Source organism: Moschus berezovskii, chromosome 24 (genome assembly GCF_049115385.1).
Source record: "Moschus berezovskii isolate FMDL1 chromosome 24, NW_MosBer_1.0, whole genome shotgun sequence".
Classification (NCBI taxonomy): Eukaryota; Metazoa; Chordata; class Mammalia; order Artiodactyla; family Moschidae; genus Moschus; species Moschus berezovskii.
Window position 1 is genome coordinate 4,919,332 of NC_142483.1, and position 24,050 is coordinate 4,943,381.

Genomic DNA, 24,050 nt, shown 5'->3' on the forward strand with positions numbered 1-24,050 from the left:
AAAAATGACCTTTGAGGGTCACCCCCTCCTCCCTGCGGGTTGTAAGATGAGGCGGTCCAGACCCAGAGGGCACGCTCATTTGCTTGGGTTCACACAGCTGGTTGGTGACACAGCTGGCAGCTCGGGTCTCCTGGCCATCCGTCCTGATGACCCTTTTCCTTAGTCGCTCTGACACCAGGACAGAGATCGAGTTGCTGGTGTTATTGGATAGCTGGAATGAATATTTAGTTTCAAGTTTTTAAAGTGTTGAGATGACTAACATCTGGCCTTTTTGGCATCATTGCTGGTTTTTTTTTCACAGGGCTTGCAGCAATTGTGAGACCTTCCAGTATGAGACAGAGCACCAAAGGCATTTTCACTGCCGGTAAGAATTTTTTAAAATCCACACTTAACATACCTGCTGGATTGAGCAGCCTCAGCGCTCTGGGTTAAAATGTAAAGCTTTATCTATATCCTTCAAGTCTTGTCAGACGCTGAATTTTGCTGGTCATAACCTAGGACACGGCAGTAACATACAGACAGGCAAACGGTGCTGTAATTTGGGGTCCTGAGGTGCTGCTGGAAGGCTTGGCCGCCCAGGTATTCCATATGTGCAGGGTTTCCCTGGAGTTCTTATATCTCTGAAAGTTACTCATGATATTGTTGCAAAAACAGCAGTACCTTGCCCTGCCCCCTCGCTATTCCTCTCCAAAGACAACCCCTGCTGACTCTCCTGCTGGTTTATTTATGTTTTCACTGCTGGTTCTCTGGATAATGAGCTAGTATTGCTGCTTCTCCTTTTTAATTTTAGGCAGCATCTATGAATTGAGCTGCCCCACCACACACACACAGAGACACACATACACATCCGTACATCTGTATGTCCGTCCGTCCGTCCGTCCATGCTCAATGGTTGTCTGGCTGTGTTACTGTGACTCATCGCTGAGCTGCCTGATGCACTTTTCCTTCCCTGCACAGCTTTCTTTTCCCATGGAGTTGTCGTCACCTGTCTCGTGGGAGAGACCCTTGTGTCTCACCGCTCTGATTCTCGTGGTGCACAGCCTCACTTTGGTGAAGCACACCGTCCAGGCACTTTCTGGGAAGGGGTGCCGGGGAGGCAGATTTGGAGCCCATGTGTGGCCAGGTCTGTCTTTAGTCACCCTCCCACCTGACTGACTGAGACTTAGGCTGGCGGTGATTAGAAGTAATTGTCCTTTAGGATTCTGATATCATTGCTCCGGTTATCTTCTCACTTCTCCGATTGCTGTTGAGGTCCAAAGCCATTCTGATTCTTTATCCTTTGTGTGTGCTCTTTCTGGAAGCCTTTTAGGTCTTCTTTTTCCCCCAGGGCTCTGAGGTTTCTCAGTGGTATATTTTGATGTGAGTCTGTTTTTATCTGTTACACTGGATACTCCTTGCCCAGTTTGGAAACTCAGAGTATAAGAATATAGGAAAAATGTATTGTATTCTTTCTTCCCATCTGTTTTCTCTCTTCTCTTGCTGGAACTCCTTTTATCCAAGTATTGGACCTCTGAGACAACGAGTCCTTTGGGTTTTTTCTTTTTTTGATCTCTTTGTTCTTTTGCTTTGCTTTCTCAACTATAGTTTCCAGCTTTTCTATTGTTGTTTTATTTTTGCTATTTTAATTTCTAGTATCTCTACTTTTTTTGTTGTTCTCTGAATATTCCTTTTTTTGAAATTTAAAACATCCTGTTCTTGCTTTATGGGCTTAAGCATTTGGACGTATCTTTGGATATTGTCAGATTGCCAAAGTGGGTTGCCAGTTAACCGTCACAGTGTGGTAAGTGAAAGTTCTTTTCTTTCCCCTTTCTTTCTGACACTTCGTGTTGTCAGATGCCAGACTTTTCTCACTCAGTCTCTCTCAGCCATCCACCTGGCGTCCCTCAGGTGCTCACCACGCAGGATGCTACAAGGTGAACATGACACCGTCGTGCCTTCAGGGGCTTCACCCTCTGGAAGAGGAGACAGGCACAGACATAGGGGCTCGCAGTACAGGGGGTGAATGCACAGAGGGGGCCTGCAGAAGGGCGTGATCGTCCAGCCTGGTTCTCATCCCTGGGTGGAGAGTGCCAGGCGACTGCACAGTCACGTCTCCTCACGCCTCACTCCAGCAGCCTGGGGACACAGCCAGGCTTCATCCTCCTGAACCTTCGGGAAGGTTCAGCCCGTCAGCAGAGGATTAGTGTCTCAGGTGCCAGATCCCCTCAGCTGGACTTTCCTGCCACGCAGGGGTGCATGGCTTTGTGTTTCCAGTTGAAATGTTTATTTACGCTTTCCTTGCTGATTTATCCTGGCCGGGCTAAAGTCGAGGTGCTTTCTTTTGAGTGGGTGGCTCAGGCTGTCGCTCTGTGTTTTGCATCCCTCACCGTGGTCCTCCTTGGGTGAGGCTGGACGCTTTGGCTCTTTAGTTTTGGCTTCCTATGCTATAAGGAACTACTGGATTTACTCTTTTTTTTTTCCAGTCATGATAATGATGGTGTTATGGGGTTAAACAATCATTTTCTTTACGAATACATACTAAGGGACTTCCCTGGTGGTCCAGTGGCTAAGACTCTGTGCTCCCAATGCCAGAGGCCCAGATTCGCTTCTTAGGGAACTAAATCCCACATGCTGCAACTAAAGATTCTGCATGCCACAACTAAGACTCCTGTGCAGCCAGATAAATAAATATTTCTTAAGAAACGCATACTAAAAGATTTGCAGATGAAATGACAATGTCTGAGGTTCGCTTCAGAAGAAAACATGTTTGGGCTGAGCCCCATTGCTGTCCACCTGAAACTCTCACAACCTTGTTAACCGGCTGTGCTCAACTATAAAATGAGAGGGTGAAAGAAGGAAAGAAAACACGTTGGAAGGAAGTGCATATGGGTGGGGTGGCAACTCGAGATTGGCCATGAGTTGATACGTTGTTGAAGTTGGGTGAAGATACGTGCGAGCATATTATGCTGTCTTGAATTTATCTCTTATAAAAGGTTTTAAAAAATCCATCCCGTCAGCCTGAACTGACTCTTGGGTCCTCTTTCCGCCTGTTCTTCCTTGTCACCAGCAGAGGGCAGTAGGTATCCCCTCATGGCTCCCGGAGCCCAGATTGCCACCGGCTAAGTGCTCACTTTTTTTTTTTTTTTTTTTTTTTTTGGGTGTTAGTTCTAAAAGGTCTTGTAGGTCTTCATAGAACCGATTAACTTCGGCTTCTTCAGCATTACTGGTCGGGGCATAGGCCTGGATTACTGTAATATTGAATGGTTTGCCTTGGAAACGAACAGAAATCATCCTGTCATTTTTAAGATTGCATCCAAGTACTGCATTTCGGACTCTTTTGTTGACCATGATGGCTACTCCATTTCTTCTAAGGGATTCCTGCCCACAGTAGTAGATATAATGGTCATCCGAGTTAAATTCACCCATTCCAGTCCATTTTAGTTCACTGATTCCTAGAATGTCGACGTTCACTCTTGCCATCTCCTGTTTGACCACTTCCAATTTGCCTTGATTCATGGACCTAACATTCCAGGTTCCTATGCAATACTGCTCTTTACAGCACCGGACCTTGCTTCTATCACTGGTCACATCCACAACTGGGTATTGGTTTTGCTTTTGCTCCATCCCTTTATTCCTTCTAGAGTTACTTCTCCACTGAGCTCCAGTAGCATACTGGGCACCTACCGACCTGGGGAATTCCTCATTCAGTATCCTATCATTTTGCCCTTTGTTACTGTTCATGGGGTTCTCAAGGCAAGTATACTGAAGTGGTTTGCCATTTAGAACTAACACCCAAAAAAGATGTCCTTTTCATTATAGGGGACTGGAATGCAAAAGCAGGAAGTCAAGAAACACCTGGAGTAACAGGCAAATTTGGCCTTGGAGCACGGAATGAAGCAGGGCAAAGGCTAATAGAGTTTTGTCAAGAGAACGCACTGGTCATAACAAACACCCTCTTCCAACAACACAAGAGAAGACTCTACACATGGACATCACCAGATGGTCAACACCGAAATCAGATTGATTATATTCTTTGCAACCAAAGATGGAGAAGCTGTATACAGTTAGCGAAAACAAGACCAGGAGCTGACTGTGGCTCAGATCATGAACTCCTTATTGCGAAGTTCAGACTGAAATTGAAGAAAGTAGGGAAAACCACTAGACCATTCAGATATGACCTCAATCAAATCCCTTATGATTATACAGTGGAAGTGAGAAATAGATTTAAGGGCCTAGATCTGATTGATAGAGTGCCTGATGAACTCTGGACAGAGGTTCGTGACATTGTACAGGAGACAGGGACCAAGACCATCCCCATGGAAAAGAAATGCAAAAGAGCGAAATGGCTGTCTGAGGAGGCCTTACAAATAGCTGTGAAAAGAAGAGAGGCGAAAAGCAAAGGAGAAAAGGAAAGATATAAGCATCTGAATGCAGAGTTCCAAAGAATAGCAAGGAGAGATAAGAAAGGCTTCCTCAGTGATAAATGCAAAGAAATAGAGGAAAACAACAGAATAGGAAAAACAAGAGACCTCTTCAAGAAAATTAGAGATTCCAAGGGAACATTTCATGCAAAGATGGGCTCGATAAAGGACAGAAATGGTATGGACCTAACAGAAGCAGAAGATATTAAGAAGAGGTGGCAGGAATACACAGAAGAACTATACAAAAAAGATCTTCACGACCAAGATAGTCACGATAATGTGATCACTGACCTAGAGCCAGACATCTTGGAATGTGAAGTCAAGTGGGCCTTAGAAAGCATCACTACGAACAAAGCTAGTGGAGGTGATGGAATTCCAGTTGAGCTATTTCAAGTCTTGAAAGATGATGCTGTGAAAGTGCTGCACTCAATATGCCAGCAGATTAGGAAAACTCAGCAGTGGCCACAGGACTGGAAGAGGTCAGTCTTCATTCCAATCCCAAAGAAAGGCAATGCCAAAGAATGCTCAAACTACCGCACAATTGCACTCATCTCACACGCTAGTAAAGTCATGCTCAAAATTCTCCAAGCCAGGCTTCAGCAGTATGTAAACCATGAACTCCCAGATGTTCAAGCAGGTTTTAGAAAAGGCAGAGGCACCAGAGATCAAATTGCCAACATCCGCTGGATCATGGAGAAAGCAAGAGAGTTCCAGAAAAACATCTATTTCTGCTTCATTGACTATGCCAAAGCCTTTGACTGTGTCGATCACAATAAACTGTGGAACATTCTGAAAGAGATGGGAATCCCAGACCACCTCACCTGCCTCTTGAGAAACCTGTTTGGAGGTCAGGAAGCAACTGTTAGAACTGTACATGGAACAACAGACTGGTTCCAAATAGGAAAAGGTGTACGTCAAGGTTGTATATTGTCACCTTGCTTATTTAACTTATATGCAGAGTACATCATGAGGAACGCTGGGCTGGAAGAAGCACAAGCTGGAATCAAGATTGCTGGGAGAAATATCAATAACCTCAGATATGCAGATGACACTACCCTTATGGCAGAAAGTGAAGAGGAACTCAAAAACCTCTTGATGAAAGTGAAAGAGGAGAGTGAAAAGGTTGGCTTGAAGCTCAACATTCAGAAAACGAAGATCATGGCATCTGGTCCCATCACTTCATGGGAAATAGATGGAAAAACAGTGGAAACAGTGTCAGACTTTATTTTTTTGGGCTCCAAAATCACTGCAGATGCTGATTGCAGCCATGAAATTAAAAGACGCTTGCTCCTTGGAAGGAATGTTATGACCAACCTTGATAGTATATTAAAAAGCAGAGACATTACTTTGCCAACCAAGGTCCGTCTAGTCAAGGCAATGGTTTTTCCCGTGGTCATGTATGGATGTGAGAGTTGAACTGTGAAGAAGGCTGATCGCCGAAGAATCGATGCTTTTGAACTGTGGTGTTGGAGAAGACTCTTGAGAGTCCCTTGGACTGCAAGGAGATCCAACCAGTCCATTCTAAAGGAGATCAACCCTGGATGTTCATTGGAGGGACTGATGCTAAAGCTGAAACTGCAATACTTTGGCCACCTCATGCGACGAGTTGACTCACTGGAAAAGACTGTGATGCTGGGAAAGGTTGGGGGCGGGAGGAGAAGGGGACGACGGAGAATGAGATGGCTGGATGGCATCACCGACTCTGTGGACATGAATTTGAGCGTACTCCGGGGGTTGGTGATGGACAGGGAGGCCTGGCGTGCTGTGATTCATGGGGTCGCGGAGAGTCGGACACGACTGAGCGACTGAACTGAACTGAACTGAACTGAAGTGCTCACTGCTGCTCCCCGCCAACTCCCCAGGCTCGCTGCTTGCCTGCCTCTCCCTCTAAAGGTGCCTGCTTGGGTTGTGGAAGCAGAGTGACAGGATGTCTGCAGCCTGTACTGAGGCTGCAGGCACTGTGAGACGTGGTGTGTGTTCCTTCACACTCTCCAGGTTTGCGCCCACTGGGCCCTATTCCTCTGGTTTATGGTGGTGGAGGGCCATGCCGAAGGCAGCCCAGGCCAGGGGCAGGGGTTTGTGAGCCCCAGAGACTCGGGTTCAAATCCCAGCTTAACTGCTGTGACTTGGGTAAATTATTCGTGTCTCACTGGGTTGTGAAAACTCTATCTGAGAACATATAAAAGCATCTAGCACGGCTCCTGGTCTTTCCCCTTTGGTCTTATTACCAAGAAGTTCCCTGACCTCTCTTTAGAACGTGCCCCCTCGCACTGTCACGTTCAGCTAACATTTGTCCCTTCCCAGGTCCCCAGTTGGACCAAACTAGCAGCAGCAGCAGCAGCCTTAGGCCCCAAGTGGCCGATTTGCTCTTTCCCTGTCCTCTGACCTCACAGCAAGCTGCAGAAGCCCCAGCCCCTGTGCGCCGCTCTTCGAAGTCCTCTTGCTGTCTCCGTCACACCTGCCATTCTGGGTCCCTCTTCCAGAACCCTCTGGAGTCCTTCCTCTGTGTAGTCTTCAGCCAGCGAACGTGTCACCTGCAGGACCAGGAGACCCCAGCATATTTGGCTGAGCTTTTTCTCTTTGTAGCCATTACCACTCCTCCCTTCTGCAAGTGAGAAGGAAGGGTCTCCCTAGCTCGTGAAGAACTTCTGTATTCCCATACTGTTAAGGTCAAGGAGAGCTAAGCTAAGGTTGCAGTCAGAAGACTGGCTTGAAGTTGTAGTTCATGCCTTTGTTCTGTAACCTTGGGGTGGTAACCAGCCGTTCTTTGAAATGGCAGCTCGTGGTGTGTTCTGGGAGCACCCAGTGTGTCCTTTATAAAGCGCTAGTAGGTGCTGTATAGACTCGAGTGAGTCTGGATCCGAGTATCACTCTCTCCCTAGACAAGGTGGAATCCTGGCGTCCATGGCAGCAGGGAGGGCACCCTTTCCAGTGGGCTGTGATGGGTGACGTGGCAGGTGTCCCGTGTGGTCTGGCCCTCTGTCTGTATTAGTTCTCTGAAATTCCCCTACCGTCAGATACCTCCATGCTCCAGGGTGAGCAAAGAGCTACTTACAGAACCAAACACTTTGTTCCCCTTTAGCTGGGAGTTGGTTACTGGGGAAGTAACGCTGACTTCTTAGGCTGTGCTGTTACTGGAGTAGCCCGATTCTCATCAGGATCTCAGGGCTGCAGCTCAGGGGGTGGACACTGTTGAGTCCCCAGCTCCTGGCCGGCTCCCCCCTTCACCGCAGCAACAGACGGTACTGCAGCTCAACCTGCTAACGGGAGCCGCAGCCGCTCGTGTTTCTAATCTGAGTAGAGGGAGGTTGGACTGTTTGGGCTGGAGTTGGGGGCTTGGAGAGAAATGGGTCTGGGGTTAATAGTTTTGACTGAGAAGCAAACAGAAGCCAGACAGGGGAAAGCCCTTAAAAGTCTAAAAGGGAGTCCAGAGTTTCCATGAGGGCGGAGGGAAGCCCCTGGAGGGTCGTTGGAAGACTGCTGCAGCAGGAGACTGGTGAGCAGCTCAGAGGGATGTGCCGCTGTTGGGAAAACGGTCAGCCTGCCACAGCCAGCCCAGCGAGGAGGACGGCCTTGACCCGGGGCTGCGGGGAGAGGCAGCAGGCAGGCAGGGCTTAGACGGCGCCGAGAGGGGCCCCGAGCGGCTCCCAGGCTTATGACTCGGGAAGTGGGAGATGGTGGTGCCCTTCCTGGAGGTGAGGGAACACGGGAGAGCATGGCAAGTTTAATTTTTGAAATCTCTTGCTTTATTTTTCCCCCTGTCTGATTTTCTGGTCTATCAGAACTTATTTGGGGGGTCAAATACCTAGTTAACCTCTGTAGCTTCAAAAGATTCAGCTTTCACAAAAACAGGTTTAGTCTTGTTCCTAAAAAGATTCTGACATGCCTCGCGTCTGTCCTCACCAGCCCTTTCCTGAATGTGATGGAAGGATTACTAACTCTACTCTCCTTCTCAGGTCTTATAACTAAACATTTTATTCCCATTTTTTGGCACCTCCATATTTCAATAAGAAGAACTTAAAATTTCAATAAAAAGAATAAGAATGAAGGTTCCTCTGGTGATGTATTTATCATTTAAACCTGAACGTTTTAAAAATAAAACCACCTCAGAAGAGATTTTTTTTTTTTGTAGATGTAGGTGACTGTGTTTGGAAATTAATTGCAAGAATGTTGAGGGCTTATTGATTTTCTCTCCTGTGGATCTGAAATACAGAATTATAGGAAGGTGGGCACCTCTTAACCGGGTCTCACCTCTGCCTCACATCGTTTGCTGGAGAATTTTGTCTGTCGCTGAACTTGTCAGCTTAAGGTCGCGTAGGAAATTCTTAGTCTTACATGTGTAGTGATTTTGCTGTAGGTCACATGAAACAGGCTGGAAGTCAACAGCAGGAAAACCTGAGGAGACATATGTTGGGGTAGATTTCTGTTGGCTTTCAAAACCAAATCCTGACTTTGGATCCTAATCCGAGTTTATTATAACCAGCTTTAGGTGAATAAGGGGCTGCCTGATTTAGAGGAGGTGATTGAGGAGAGCTGCATCTCTATCCCCTGGGGAGGGAGCAGAGTCGGGGTGTTTCCAGTTTGGGGCTGTTTCAAGGAGTCCTGCTTGGCATGTTTTGGTACCTGTCTTTGGGTGAGCAAAGGTGTGCCTTTCTGTTAGCTTTCTTCTTAGAGGTGGAATTGAGAAAATGAAAGTGTTAATGGCTCAGTCATGTCTGACTCTTGGTGGCCCCATGGACTGAAGCTTGCCAGGCTCCTCTGTTGACGGGATTCTCCAGGCAAGAATACTAGAGTGGGTTGCTGTTTCCTTCTCCAGAGGGTCTCCCTGATCTAGGCATCGAACCCAGATCTGCATTGCAGGCAGATTCTTTACCACGTGAGCCACCAGAGGTGGAATTACTGGGTCATAAAGTGTGAGGATGTCCAGCAGTGGTAGATACTGGCTAACCAGTGTCCCGGTGGCCCTCCCGGCCGCAGAACCCCTGGGGTCAGGCTTGGTAGTGGGTCTTGTTCGTGCTCGGCCCTCTGGGAGGTGAGTGGATGGGCCGTACTGGCGTTCTCACGCACACTCTCCTGATGGCCAGTGAGTCTGCGTGTTTGCTCACACGCCTCCATGGACGTCCTCTTACGTGAAGCATCTGTTCTGCTTCTGTGCATTTTTCTCTTGAGTTGTCTGCCTTTCCTCCTCTGCACTGAGCTCCCTGCATAGTCTGGGTACAGGTCCCTCCCTGGACACGTGGCATGCTAAACTGGCCCACTCTGGGGCCTGTCGTCTCACTGTCTCACTGGTGTCCTTTGATGAGCAGTCCTTAATCTTAGTCCAGTTTTTCGGTTTTGTCCTTTAAGGTTGGCAGCCTTTCATGTCTTGTTTAGGAAATGTTGCCCCTCCAGGTTCATGAAATTTCATCCCTCACCTTGGTTGCAACTGGAATATTAAGGTGAAAAAGATCCCTCACTCTGATCTCTTGGATCTTAACCATCTGCGCACCCTGGCTCCCTGGGAGAATCTGACTAAAACTCCAGGCCTAAAAAAACACTGAAACTCATGTCTACAGAGACACGCATAGAGAAACACCTCCCTGTGACTTCAGAGAGTTCTCAGACTGGCCTCGAAGCCTGTCTGTGGGCGCCTTGCTGGAGAACCCCCCCCCATAGTCCAGCCCTGTCACTTGGCTGACCAGGAAGTCGACCCCCGGAGAAGGGGAGTCACCATGCCCAGCTGGGACTAGCACCCCGTTCTCTTCACTCCCATTGCGGGGCTCTTTCCAGCCATTCCCCGAGAACATCTCTGGCAGAACCGTCGAAGGGAGAGACTTTGTAATTAAGGGAGGTTTCTCTCCACTAGCAGCAGACAGTGGCTGCCTGGTGCCGCTCGTGGGCGGTGGTGCGTTCACCTTAGTTAGGTGTTAGGCTCCCGGGAGTCCACGCGCAAGGCTGGCGAAGCTGAGCTGGGACCCTCGTGTCGACGTCTCCTTGTCCAGCCGTGCTTTGGGTACTGTCTTGAGCCTGTGTGCAGCTGCAGGGCTGTCTTGATCTGCTCTGGCTGGAATTCTAAAACCACCTTACATAATGTGTTTCCTGTCCTGGCGCTCGAGTGGGTACCAGAGCATTTGCTTCAGGGAGAAAGGGGTGAAGGCGGGGAAGTGGGCTGCGAGTTTCTTGACAAGGCTGGTGTTCTGCAGTCGTCGTTCAGTGTGCAAGCGAGGCCAGGGTTTCTAGAAGCGTTCGCTAATGGTTTTACCGGTACCCTGCCTTTTTACCTGCCCTTGCCTGCAGTCGCCTCGTAAAAGATCCTGAGTGCACTCGACCGCTTCCAGGTAACATGGCCGGGTGTTTTCTAGAGCGCTCACACCTCAGGGTGCGGAGTCTGGGGAACCGGTCCTGTGACCTCGTCAGCAGTGCCCACGCGGCGTGTCACACCTGCCGTGCACACCCCGGTCTGGATCTCAGGGTGAGAAAGACCGTTGGGATCTCTGGGCCACGCCCTGAAACACAGACTGCCTGACCTCACTGTCTGCAGATAGGCTCCTGTGAGGGCCCGCGTGGTCGGCTGCAAACCCCAGAGTGCCTTCCTCCAGTTCCCTCAGGCACTTGTGACTCCGTAGCTGGGGGCAGATGGCCGATCGAGGTGCATCTGCGCCATCACGGCAAGTGTTTGCTGAGCACCCGCACTGTGCTGGGCCGCACCAGGTGCTGGGGGCACGGGGAGAATAGGACAGGTCCCTGTCCCCCAGGAGCTCCAAGGCTGGGCAGGAGGACAGGTGAGCACTGCACAGTGTGACGAGTGCCGCGCTGGGCGTCAGCACAGGCGCCTTGAGACCAGGAGGAGCAGCGTCTCAATCACTGGGGCTCAGGGCTGCGGACCCAGCATCTCCAGGCAGAGGGTGATGGGAACGTGATGCTAAACTCAAAGGCTGTAGCATGCGCTTCACTGAAAGGACTCCCTGAGCCCTGAGCTCCGGTGCCTTTGCATCTTCATCTCTGCCTCCACAGATGTCGAAATTGGTCTTTTCTCCCCGATTGATCAGGGAAGTCCCTGGGGTCTCCTAGACCCCTCAGCACTGCTGGGCTCCACTCCGAAGACACGCCTCCGGTTGCAGCGTCGTGGTGCCTCCAGTGAGCATCCACCCAGTGAGCCTCGGTGTTCTCACTCTCTCTTCTTTTCTCTTTTAGGTCTGAAGAAATCAGTGGTTTATAGTTCACTCAAACTGCATAAAATGTGGAAAGGATGGCTGAGAAAAACGTCCTGACTTTGCTTGCTTTTATCTATTTTATGTTTAGCTAAATAAAATGGTCCTTTTTGACAGAACAGTGTCTATTACTTTGACCTATTGCTTGAATTTGAAGATGTTTTGGTTTGCAGGATGCAATTTCCTAGATTTTGGAAATGTATGTGCTGCGTGTTTATCCAGGGGGACCCAATACGTTTGAGGACTCGGCTTACGAAGAGCCCCTGTACACGCAGCACCTCTGGGCCCTGCTGTCCTGAGAGCTTCAGCCGCGGTCTGTTCGGTCCACGAGGCTCGGAGGCCTGAGAGGTGGTGTGTGCGCTGCGGACCAGCAGCCCCCATCAGGGAGGGGGGTCTGCCTCGGCTCCAGCTCGCCCACTCGTTTTCTCCGGTGAGAGTCCCCATCAGCATCTTCCTGGATCCAGGTGTCTTCCATTTCTCCTGATTCTCCACGAGGGTGCGTGGAGGTGACTCGAGTGAGGAGCCTGCAGCAGACCGGTGCAGAGCTTTTCCCCGTGTAACGGGAGTGCTGGGGAAGAGGAAACAACACGGGGCTCGTTAGGTCAGAGGACTGGGAAGTCAGAGGCTGGTGGGCGTCAGTGTTGGTTTGAATCAGCACGTCAACAGACCAGTTTCCGGCCTCTCCCTGCCCTTTGCCGTGTTGACATCACACGAAGGCTAACTCCCGAGCCTCTTTACTCAGACCACTAACAACCTTCAAAGGCTGGGTGTGCCCCCATCCATGTTTGGGGACACGGTGCGGGGGGTTCCCTTCAGAAGCCCTCTTACAAAAGCAGGGGAACCCCAGCAAGCCTCTGTCTGGGCTCCTGGGCCTGAACGGTGACCTTCCGGTCCCTGTGCCTGTAACGAGGGGGAGCCAGGCCAAAGCGGGAGCCTGAGCTCCTGCGCACTGAAGAGTCCATCTCCCCTCCCGCGTGAGCACGCGGCCCGGTGGGAGCTGGGAAAGCGGAGGGTGCTGGGAGGCAGGGTCTGTCCCCTCATCATCTCTCAGTCCAGACTCTGGTTTTGTCTTTCTCTTCTCAGACTGTCCCCACCGCACGCTGTTTCCATCGTCCAGTGCCCTGTCGCAGACACTTAGTTTCTTTTGAGAATCAGAACAATAGCTTTCTGCTTATTTTTTTTTTTTTTTACCTTTGGGTTCTGCTGCTTCCGACCCCAAAGAGCTCTCAGGCTTGGGATACAAGCAAGCTGGGTTGAATCTGCATGCCATTGCTGACTAGCTGTGTGACTTTGGGCAAGTTATTTAGCGTCTCTGAACAGTTTGGCCGTGTCTGAAAAGGGAACAAGGTCACCGTGGTGAAGACCCGGCAGGCTGCCTGTCCTGTGGAGCTTATAGTCTATGCACTAGGCCACTGCCTGGGAGCATTCAGTCAGTGTCACTCTGTCGTTGCGTGTTACTGTTTCTGTTACGATTTTCTTCTGCACACCTGTTTCTGTGGGTCAGGTTCTTCAAGCAGCTAACGTGATTTCCCATCGTTTATCGGATAAAATATTTCTCATCAGCCTTGGTCAGATACCGCAGTTGGCTTATAAACAGCAGGAGTTGATTGCTCACAGTTCTGGAGCCAGGAAGTCTGAGACCAGGGTGCTGGTGTGGCGGGTTTCTAGTGTGAGCTTCCTGGTGACGGAGGGCTGTGTGCCCAGCGTCTCCTCTCACGCTGGAGCCGGCAGCAAAGCTCTCAACGCCTCTTCTTATAAAGATGCTAATCCCATTTGTGAGAGCTCCACCCTTGTGATCATATTACCTCCCAAAGGCCCCACCTCTGAAACATCATCACATGGAGGACCCAGAGAATGTTACGGGGACACAAGCATTCCATCCATAACAAGCCTGTTCAAGACCTGCAAGCTGGCTTTATTTTGACTGTAACTTGTGCCCACTGTATCTAATAGAGCTTTTTATTAGACTGCGCTTCCCTGGTGGCTCAGCTTTAAAAGAATCCTTCTGCCAATGCAGAGAAACAGGTTCAACCCCTGGGTCGGGGAGGCCCCCTGGAGAAGGAAATGGCTACCCAGCCCAGTATTCTTGCCTGGGAAGTCCCATAGACGGAGGAGCCTGGTGGGCTACCGTCCATGGAGTCGCAAAAGAGTTGGATATGACTTAGTGACTAAATAGCAGCAACAAAATGTCCTGAACTAGTTTGCGTGGTAGATACTCAGTAGTTAATGTCAGGGTCACTTTCCAGTGGGGATACCTGACGCCCCAGGAGAGGCAGTGACGGCCGACAGAACTCACAGGAGCATCGTGACTGAGAGCAACCCAGGCCTGCAGACTGGTCTGGTGCCTTTTCTCCTACACCCCGCAGCTTTTGTAATTGATCAATACTTGAGTCTTAGTGTCCCACTTCCCCAAGATGTGATCTTATCTTCCTTTTCCTCCATGCATTTTGAAGTATCTAAGTTGGGATTCCTCAAACAGGTATCTTAGGATGAAAGCTTGAGACTTCCTCTGAGGAAAAAGGAATTCTTTGGCAGGAAGTAGCTCTTCTCATACACCAGAAGACCCCAAAAATAAATGTACCTGAGAGTCAGACTTCCTCCAACCCGTGTTTTTGGACAAGTCATTTTAGCCTTTCTGAGCTTCAGTTTGTGTGCTGCGAGGGCGGTGTGCTCACTCACACCTCTCTGGCAGGGCTGGTGTTGAATGTTAATGAGGGAGCACGCACAGCACCTTGCATGGCTCTTGGAATAGACTCTCCAAGCTGACCTGTCTCATGTGACCAGAGATGCTGCCAGTGGTGGTTCTGGAGTATGTTTGCAAATTCTGTGGTCATCTTCCCAATCACGGTGGACCCTTAATTCCCCCTCCTTGAATATGGACTGGCCTCAGTGGCGTATCTGCATGTCTAACAGGATGCAGCGGACAAGACAGCCTCACTTACATGATGAGGTCCTGAATTGTGCCACACCGTCCCCCAGTTCTCAGGACACTGGCTCCTAGGGGCCAGCCACCAGGTTGTGAGGAAGCCCAGGCCGCCCCACGTAGAGGACGTGTAGCCGCCCCAGCGGACAGCAGCAACCGCCAGATGAGTGAGTGAGTGACCTCAGCCAGGCGTGGGACCCCAGTCAACCCCCAGAACTCAGGGGGGGAAATCACAAAACGATGATTGTTGTTAAAGGTTACTATGTTGGGAGGGGGTTGGAGCATTAGATAATTGGCCCAATGCCCCTGCCACTGGGGGAGCTGCCAAAATGGTGCCACCACGGCCCAGATGCCACGGGGGACCAGACATCACAGCCACTGCTGTTGGAGGCAAAGCCAGACCCTTCCTCACCCTCTGACCTCCCGCCACTGTCCCCAACTGGCAAAACCTGATGGAAAGTCACCGGGTCAGAAAGCCTGTGAAAGGTAGTTTACAGTCCAGAGTGGAGTGTAAAGCCACATTCATCTTGTGGCTGAGGCCCACAAGATAATATCTGCCAGGTCCGCTGTGGTGACAGGGCATCCACGTGTACCCTTTAACCCATACACGACCTTCCAGCAGCAGCACCTCTGGCTCCCCGCAGCAGCAGGTATAGAAGAAAATGTGCTTGCTTTCTGGCAGAAAAGAGCTTTACATCCATCTCTTGTTTTGTTGTTCATTTTCTAAGTCGTGTCCGACTCTGTGTGACCCCATGGAGTGCCAGCACGCCATCTCCGGGTGATGATAATTCCTCTTGTGATCCCAGTCTCACCTGACTACCGTGTAACCTAGAAACTAACCTGTGAAGTTTCCTACCACTTCTTACATAAAATCATAGAGGAGAGTGAAAGGGGTGAAAAATACATACGTGCCTGTCGGTGACTGAGTGAGTGGGTGTGTGAGTCTGTGTGTCTGCTAGTGTGTGTACATAGATGTTACCAAGCAAGGAAAGAAGGACACCTACCTCGTTTTTCTGAACCAGTAGACACATCCAGCATTTCCCATCACTCGTGCCGCGTTTCTGCTGTCCTGAGCTGGTGCTTTAGCTGGTCAGAGCTCCTTGCCTGCTGGGGTGACCCAGATCTTCATTCCTGCGGGACCCGCATCCTTAGTGGGCCTGTCTTCACTGGGTGGCTCTAGTCTGATATTAACTCTCACGATTGAATACGGTTTCAGGCTTTACGTGTCGAGTGGTGAGAATTTGATAGTGCTTCCTGTGCTAAGGAATGTGTCATGTATTAACTCATCTTACCCTCACAGTAGCCATATAAGGTAGGTACTGTTATTGTACAAATAAGGAAACTGAGGCTCAGAGAGGTTAAGTAATTTGCCCAAAGCCACACAGCTAGTTTAGCGGTAGAGCCAAGACGCACGCCCCACCCCCACCCCCACATGGTCTGCGTGTTCTGAAACAAGTCTCAGTGTCTGTAACCCCTGTGCTCATCCACAGCTCGGGACATGGAACGCACACAGCTAGTGGTAACTGTTATTGTTGATGTTGCTTACATTTGACGGATACTTGGAGAATCTTTGACTCACTGCCCTGTGAAAATGACCAGGCGACTAAACAAAGCCTCAGTAAAGAAATCTCCCTGGTTCCTGGCCAGAATTCCTTAGACCAGTGTTTGAGAATTCACAACGGTCTAAGGCAAAGCCTGATTCCCTGTGGTTGAGTCATGGCTTCCAGTCATAACATCTCTCTGTATCAGCTGGGTGACCTCGGAAAAAGCTTTGGTGTCGGTGACTAAAGACTCAATGAGCAGATCGCAGGTTAGCTCTGCCCCAGACCAACCGGGAGATGTTGGGCCTACCTGAGGGAGGTGTTGGCTGAGTTCCCTTACGTGGCTCCAGGGTGAGCAGTCTTCAGGAGATGGGACCAAAGAAAAATGGCAAGAAAACGAATGCAAGACAGTGCATTGCTGGAGGGCAGTGTATTGCCCAGGAGCAGGTGTCCACATGATCCCCAGGTGAGCGTCAGAAGAGCCAGGCGCTGAGACAGGCCTTTTGTAATCTGTCACATGAGCAGAACTTGCTGGAAGTCAGAGGTAGTCTTGTCGTTCTAAGACATCTACATGGCCAATGTCCTGAATTGCGGCTCCAGCTGAATCATGGGTTCCTACTCATTTGGGAGTCTGCATGGCCCTGTGTCTCCCCCGGCCCTGACCCCTCCAGTCCCCTTAACCTCCAAACATCACCAGTGAACAGTGAGAAGCAGGAGTGTGAATTTGATCAGACATACTGTATTCCGACTAAGGGAAGATGCTCCTCCACCCAGGCACTCTGGTCCTGATCAAAAAGCCCCCAAGCTCATCTAACCCACAGAAATGCCCACCACCAACCTGTGCTGAGGAGCAAGCACATTGAGTGTCACAGACACTGGCGAGCATCTGTGCAGGTCCTTTAACTAGTGGAGGATGGAACAGAACAGGGGACGTGACCCAGCATTTACTGAAGGCCTGTGAACGCCAGAGGTCATCCATAAACCACTCCTTTCAATCCTCACCTTGCTTCTGCAGCATCAATATGACCCCTGGGTTTTTTTTTTTTTTTTTATAACCGAGGAAACTCAGGATTAAAGAGGCTCCATAGCAGGTCCCCTACCCGACAACTAGTACATGGCAAGGTTGGGGTTTCAGTTCTGCTCTATACAACTCAACAGTCCACCTGCTGTCCAGTATCACACCCTATTCTGATCCTTGCCTGTAAGAGGTGGATAATTCCACGTTCATCCAGATGAGCCCTCCTGTGGTCATTTTCAGCCATGACTAGTCATGGGCCTAAAGTCCGCCGGTGTGGTTTCTCCTGCACGATTTCTGTTTCTTGTGACATCAAGTGAAATGATAAAAACATTCCTTCCCAGAATGAGCTCCTCCTGCAGAGACGATTCAGGAAACTTCAGACTCCCTGGGAAACCCAGACACCGTTTACCCTCCTTCACTGTCCAGCTGGGATGAGATCACAGACAGGTTGTGGCTTCCAGGGACACGTGTATTTGTTGACAGCCTAGACTAAAGCCTTCAGCTTTTTTTTTGTTTTTAAATTTTTACTGAAGTATAGTTATAATGGTGTAAACACAATTTTCAGTGTTGTGTTAGTTTCAGGTGGACAGCAAAATGAATCAGTTATACACATATCTACTCCTTTTTTCGATTCTTTGCCCATAAAGGCTATTGCAGTCTTGAGTAGAGTTCCCTCTGCTATACAGTACGTCTTTATTATCTCTTTTATACATAGTAGTGTGCATATGTCAATCCCAATCTCCCAGTTTATAAAGCCTGCAGCTTTTACATCCTGCTTAATCCTCCTTTTATTAATACTTCTCCAGCCTGTTATCCTGCCCATCCAGCAGGTAGGAGGTAGGTTCATTGTAACAGTGTCTAGGGTTTCAGTAGCTTTTACATGATGAAGAAAATCTCTAGGCTCATATTCTTTGCAAAAATTACAGGACACCCCACCGAAATAAAACTTCTAACTCTTAACTTGACTTTCATTATCCTTAATCCCTTATTTGACTGACCTACTATGACAACGGGTTATAGGTAAAAGAAAGTCCCTGAGAGTCCAGGTTCCCATGGGTTGTGTGGAAGTACATCAGGGGCTGTAGTATGTGAACAAGCAGGAAAAGTCTAAAGGCTCTCAGGAGAATGAAACTCAGCTGGTATGAATTCCATGTTGCTTAGCGAGGTGCCTTTGCGGGGGAGATAGGACCCTGCCCTCCATAAGGTTAGCAAGTAGGAAGGACAGAGTTCTTCCTTATATCATAATACAAGATGAGAAAGGACCATTGATTTAGTACTTAAATATTTAATAAATGCTTACTACAGCACAATAATACAGCTTACTGGCTCAGATCATGAACTCCGTAATGCAAAATTCAGACTTAAATTGAAGAAAGTAGGGCAAACCACTAGACTTTTTAGGAATGATCTGAATCAAATCCCTTTGATTATACAGTACAAGTGACAAATAGATTCAAGGAATTAGATTTGATAGAGTGCCTGAAGAACTATGGTCGGAGGTTCATGACATTGTACAGAAGGTAGTGATGAAGACCATCCCCAAGAAAAAGAAATGCAAAAAGGCAAAATGGTTGTCTGAGGAGGCCTTATAAGTAGCTGAGAAGAGAAGCGAAAGGCAAAGGAGAAGAGGAAAGATATACCCATCTGAATGCAGGGTTCCAAAGAATAGCAAGGAGAGATTGCTATTTGAAAGCCTTCCAAAGTGATCATTGCAAAGAAATAGAGGAAAGCAATAGAATGGGAAAGACTAGAAATCTCTTCAAGAAAATGAGAGGTACCAACGGAACATTTCATGCAAAGATTGGCTCCATAAAGGACAGAAATGGTATGGACTTAACAGAAGCAGAAGATATTAAGAAGAGATGGCAAGAATACACAGAAGGACTGTACAAAAAAGATCTTCATGACTCAGATAACCACGATGGTGTGATCACTCACCTAGAGCCAGACATCCTGGAGTCTGAAGTGAAGTAGGTCTTAGGAAGCATCACTACGAACAAAGCTAGTGGAGGTGATGGAATTCCAGTTGAGCTATTTCAAATCCTAAAAGAATGATGCTGTTAAAAGTGCTGCATTCAATATGATAGCAAATTTGGAAAATGCAGCAGTGGCCACAGGACTGGAAAAGGTCAGTTTTCACTCCAATCCCAAAGAAAGGCAACGCCAAAGAATGTTCAAACTACCACACAATTGTACTTATCTCACATGCTAGCAAAGTATTGTCAAACATTCTCCAAGCGAGGCTTCAACAGTATGTGAATCGAGAACTTCATATGTTCAAGCTGGATTTAGAAAAGGCAGAGGAACCAGAGATCAAATTACGAACATCTGCTGGATCATAGAAAAAGCAAGCGAATTCCAGGAAGCCATCTACTTCTGCTTCATTGACTATACCAAAGCCTTTGACTGTGGATCACAAAAGCTGTGGGAAATTCTTAAAGAGGTGGGAATACCAGACCACCTGACCTGTCACCTGAGAAATCTGTATGCAGGTCAGGAAACAACCAGACTTGGAACAACTGACAGATGCCAAATTGGGAAAGGAGTACGTCGAGGCTGTGTATTGTCACCCTGCTTATTTAACTTATATGCCGAGTACGTCATGTGAAATGCCTGGCTGGATGAAGCACAAGCTGGAATCAAGATTGGCTGGGAGAAATATCAATAACCTCAGATATGCAGATGACACTACCCTTATGGAAGAAAGTGAAGAGGAACTAAAGAGCCCCTTGATGAAAGTGAAAGAGGAGAATGAAAAAGCTGGCTTAAAAGTCAACATTCAAAAAAAGAAGATTATGGCATCTGGTCCCATCACTTCATGGCAAATAGATGGGGAAAAAATGGAAACAGTGGTAGATTTTATTTTGGGGGGCCCCAAAATCACTGCTATGGCAATGGAGAAGTGGCACCCCACTTCAGTGCTCTTGCCTGGAAAATCCCATGGATGGAGGAGTGGTAGGCTGCAGTCCATGGGGTCACTAGGAGTCGGACACAACTGAAGCGACTTAGCAGCAGCAAAATCACTGCAGATGGTGACTGCAGCCATGCAATTAAAAGGAGCCATTGCTCCTTGGAAGAAAAGCTATGACCAGCCTAGACTGCATATTTAAAAGCAGAGACATTACTTTGCTGACAAAGGTCCATCTAGTCAATGCTATGGTTTTTCCAGTAGTCGTGTATGAATGTAAGACTTGGACCATAAAGAAAGCTGAGTGCCAAAGAATTGTTGCTTTTGAACTGTGGTGTTGGAGAAGACTCTTGAGAGTCCCTTGGGCTGCAAGGAGATGAAACCAGTCAATCCTAAAGGAAGTCAACCCTGAATATTCACTGCAAGAACTGATGCTGAAGCTGAAACTCCAATACTTTGGCCACCTGATGTGAAGAGGTGACACATTGAAACAGACCCTGATGCTGGGAAAGATTGAAGACAGGAGGAGAAGGGGACAACAGAGGGTAAGATGGTTGGATGGCATCACTGATTTGATGGACATCAGTTTGAGCAAGCTCTGGGAATTGGTGGTGGATGGGGAAGCCTGGAATGCTGCGGTCCATGGGGTCGCAAAGAGTCAAACGTGACTGAGTGAATTGAACCAACAGAACTGTAAGATATTGTCCCAACTCTTAGGATCTTACAATGCGGAGAAGTAGTCAGGCCAATAAATTGGGAATTACTTTGTCTGATTAATGCTGAGTTATAGGAGTCACTATAGGCTGCTCTGAAGATACATGAGAGTAAAGGCAAGTTTTGGTTGAGTCCTCAGTGTGTCAGGTGCTGTTCTCAGCACTCTGCCTTTATTCATTTAATCCTTCCCACAGCCTTATGTAAGAGAGACTCTTATTATCCCCTATTTTATGCCTGTGGACATGGAGGCCCAGGGAAGTAATGCCTCACACTGTTTCACAGCTTGCAGATCACAGCCAGGGTTTAAAACTGGTTTGTCAGGTTCGAGAAACCTCCCTCTTAACATCTTGGCCAAACCATTTCCCTATCACGTAGCGATCACCTCGTCTGAAGGAGGGAGCAAGTAATATCCAGTCTGTTACTTTAAGGACAAGTATGAGTTAACAGAAGAGGAGGAACAGTATCCCACACATGGGGATAAAAGCCCTGAGTGAAGTCACCACCATGCCTTTGGGGAACTAAAGTTAGCTCAAGAGCAGTAAAATGCCAGGCAGATTCCGTGCAAAAGTAAGACTGGAGAGATAACTGAAGCCAGATATTGAAGGGTCTTGTAAGGTCCTTTAGTGTATTAATCAGTATCCCCAGAGCAATGAGGACTTCCCCGGCGGCGCTAGTGGTAAAGAACCTACCAATGCAGGAGATGGATGCAGGTCCGATCCCTGTCCTGGGGAGTTCCCCTGGAGGAGGGCATAGCTATCCATCCAGTATTCTTGCCTGGAGAATCCCATAGACAGAGGAGCCTGAGGGACCACAGTCCTTAGGCTCATAAAGAGTAAGACACGACTGAAGCGACGTAGCACACACACGCACCAGAGCAATGGAGAGCCAGCTGGGATTTTGAGCTGGAGAGTAGAAGGCTGGGTTTACATGTTATGAAAATGATTATGGCCTCAACATGGAGAGTGGATTAGAAAGGACAGGACTCCGATCATCCAGTGGAGAGGCAGTGGTGGTCTGCGGCACAGTCACCAAAAGTGGACCCAGAGGGACAAGTTCAACTGATGTTTAGGAAGTAGACTCAGTACAACATGTTGGTTGAATATGGAGAAGGTGGTGTCAAGGTTCTGACCGGGGCAACCAGGAGAATGGGGTGCTGTTTACCAAGTCGGGGGTTCAGAAAGAGGGACAGATTTGGGGTGGCATGAAGATGGTGATAAATTCAGGTCTGGGCATGCTGCGTTTAGGAGGAAAACCAGAACAAGGTAGCAAATCATGCAGAGGATGGTGAGGAAGTGTTAAATGTATTCCCATTATCTGAATGATCAGTGTTTCCTCCTTGCAGTGTCTGCCCCCGTTAGACATCACATTTTGGCCTTATGACTTGTTTTGGCCAATGAAGTGAGAGTGGAAGAGACACATGTGATTTCTGAACAGAAACTTAAGGAGTTTCTCTCTCACTTCCCCCTGCCACAGCTCTGGCAGTGTTTCAGGGAGAGGCAACACCATCAGCCTGAGTCCCAGAGTAAAGAATTCATAGAGCAGGGTCATAGCTGACCCACGGTGCACTCTCAGCGTGAGTAGCAAGCAAACATTGGTGGTTGTAGCCTCTGAGACTTGGGAATTCTCAATATATTCCACTTGTTACTGGAATAAAACCTAGCTTATCCTGACTGATAAAGGGGAAAAGGCTACATTCAATTGGGAGGGTCACCTAAGATTAATGAAGCTGAATCCTTACCTCACATCATACCAAACCTAACTCAGATGAATCGAAGCCTGAACGTAATAGCTAGAACCATACAACTCTTAGAAGAAAACATGAGTAAATCCTTATACTCTTGGATTAAATCAATCGTTTCTTAGACATGACACCAAAAGCACAAGCAAGGAAAGAAAAATTACTAGACATCATCAAAATTTAAAACTTTTGTGCTTCAAAGGACACCATCAAGAAACTGAAAAGACAACCCTCAGAATGGGAGGAAATATTTGCAAATCCTATGTTGGAGAAGACCCTTATACCCAAGATATATAAAGAATTATCTAAATCAGTGATGAGAAGACACCATATTTTAAATAGGCAGGGAATTTGCTGGCGGTCCAGTGGTTAAGAATCCACCTTATAATGCAAAAGACACAGGTTTGATCCCTGGTCCGGGAACTGGGATCCCACATGCCACAAAGGAGCTAAGCCTGCACGGAGCCCTCCATGACTCAACGGGGATCCCACACTGCAACTAAGGCTTGACGCAGCCAAATAAATGTATCTTTTTAAATAAATAAATGGGCAAAGAATCTGAATACGTATTTCTCCGAAGAAGATAAATAGCTAACAAGCACATGAAGAAATGCTCAACATCATTAGTCATCAGGAAAAGGCATATCAAACCACAGTGAGGTATCATTTTATACCCTCTAAGGTGGAGGAAATGGCAACCCATCCAGTATCCTTGCCTGGAAAATCCCATGGACAGAGGAGACTGGCGGGCTGCAGTCCCTGGGGTCACAAGAGTCAGACAAGACTTGGCGACTAAACCACCACCACCAAACTGCCTTTAATCAAAAAAGAAAATACCAAGCACGGTGAAGATGTGGAGAAGTCGGAACCTCATCCGCTGCTTGTGGGAATGTAAGGGTGCAGCTGCTGTGGAAAACCAGGTGGCGGTTCCTCAAATGGTTAAACATAGAGTTACCACAGCATCTCACAACTCCACTTCGAGCTACACACCCAAGAGAAATGAAAACATGTGCCCACACAAACGTGGACATGAGTACTCACAACACCACGATCCACAGTAGCCAAGAAAGTGGAGACATCCCCATGTCCCTCATGATGAGGGCGTGGATAGAACATGGTACATCCCTAAGCATGGAGTCTGCTTTGGCGATAAGAAGGAATGAAGGGCTGACACACACTACGACGTGGATAAACCTTGAGCACATTGTGCTTATTGAAAGAAGCCATACAGAAAACACCACATGTTGCATGATTCAGTTTATTCTATATTATATAATATATATATTTATATATTGTATATTACATATTATGTATATATCATATACTACACATAATATATAATTATAATGTATAATATAATATATGAAATTATAATTATATAATTATATAATAATATATTATATAATATTATAATTATAAAATTTATATTTAAATTATATTTATATTTATGTAAAATATATATGTATATTAAAAAGCAGAGACATTACTTTGCCAACAAAGGTCAATCTAATCAAGGTTATGGTTTTTCCAGTGGTCATGTATGGATGTGAGAGTTGGACTGTGAAGAAAGCTGATCGCCGAAGAATTGATGCTTTTGAACTGTGGTGTTGGAGAAGAC

General features: G+C 47.8%; 1 protein-coding gene across 2 annotated transcripts in view; it reads left to right on the forward strand.

Moving 5' to 3' along the window:
* TAMM41 (TAM41 mitochondrial translocator assembly and maintenance homolog) overlaps positions 1-11,729 on the forward strand; it is a 54,070-nt gene extending 42,341 nt beyond the window's left edge. The window contains exons 5-6 of one of the 2 annotated variants that reach the window (XM_088831997.1): positions 302-364; positions 11,574-11,729. In XM_088831997.1, coding sequence (XP_088688123.1) covers positions 302-364; positions 11,574-11,650 — 140 coding nt within the window. In that variant the 3' untranslated portion in view covers positions 11,651-11,729. The remainder of the gene's footprint in view (positions 1-301; positions 365-11,573) is intronic. The other variant, XM_055413571.2, reaches the window with a different exon arrangement.
* The last annotated feature ends 12,321 nt before the right edge of the window (positions 11,730-24,050 follow it).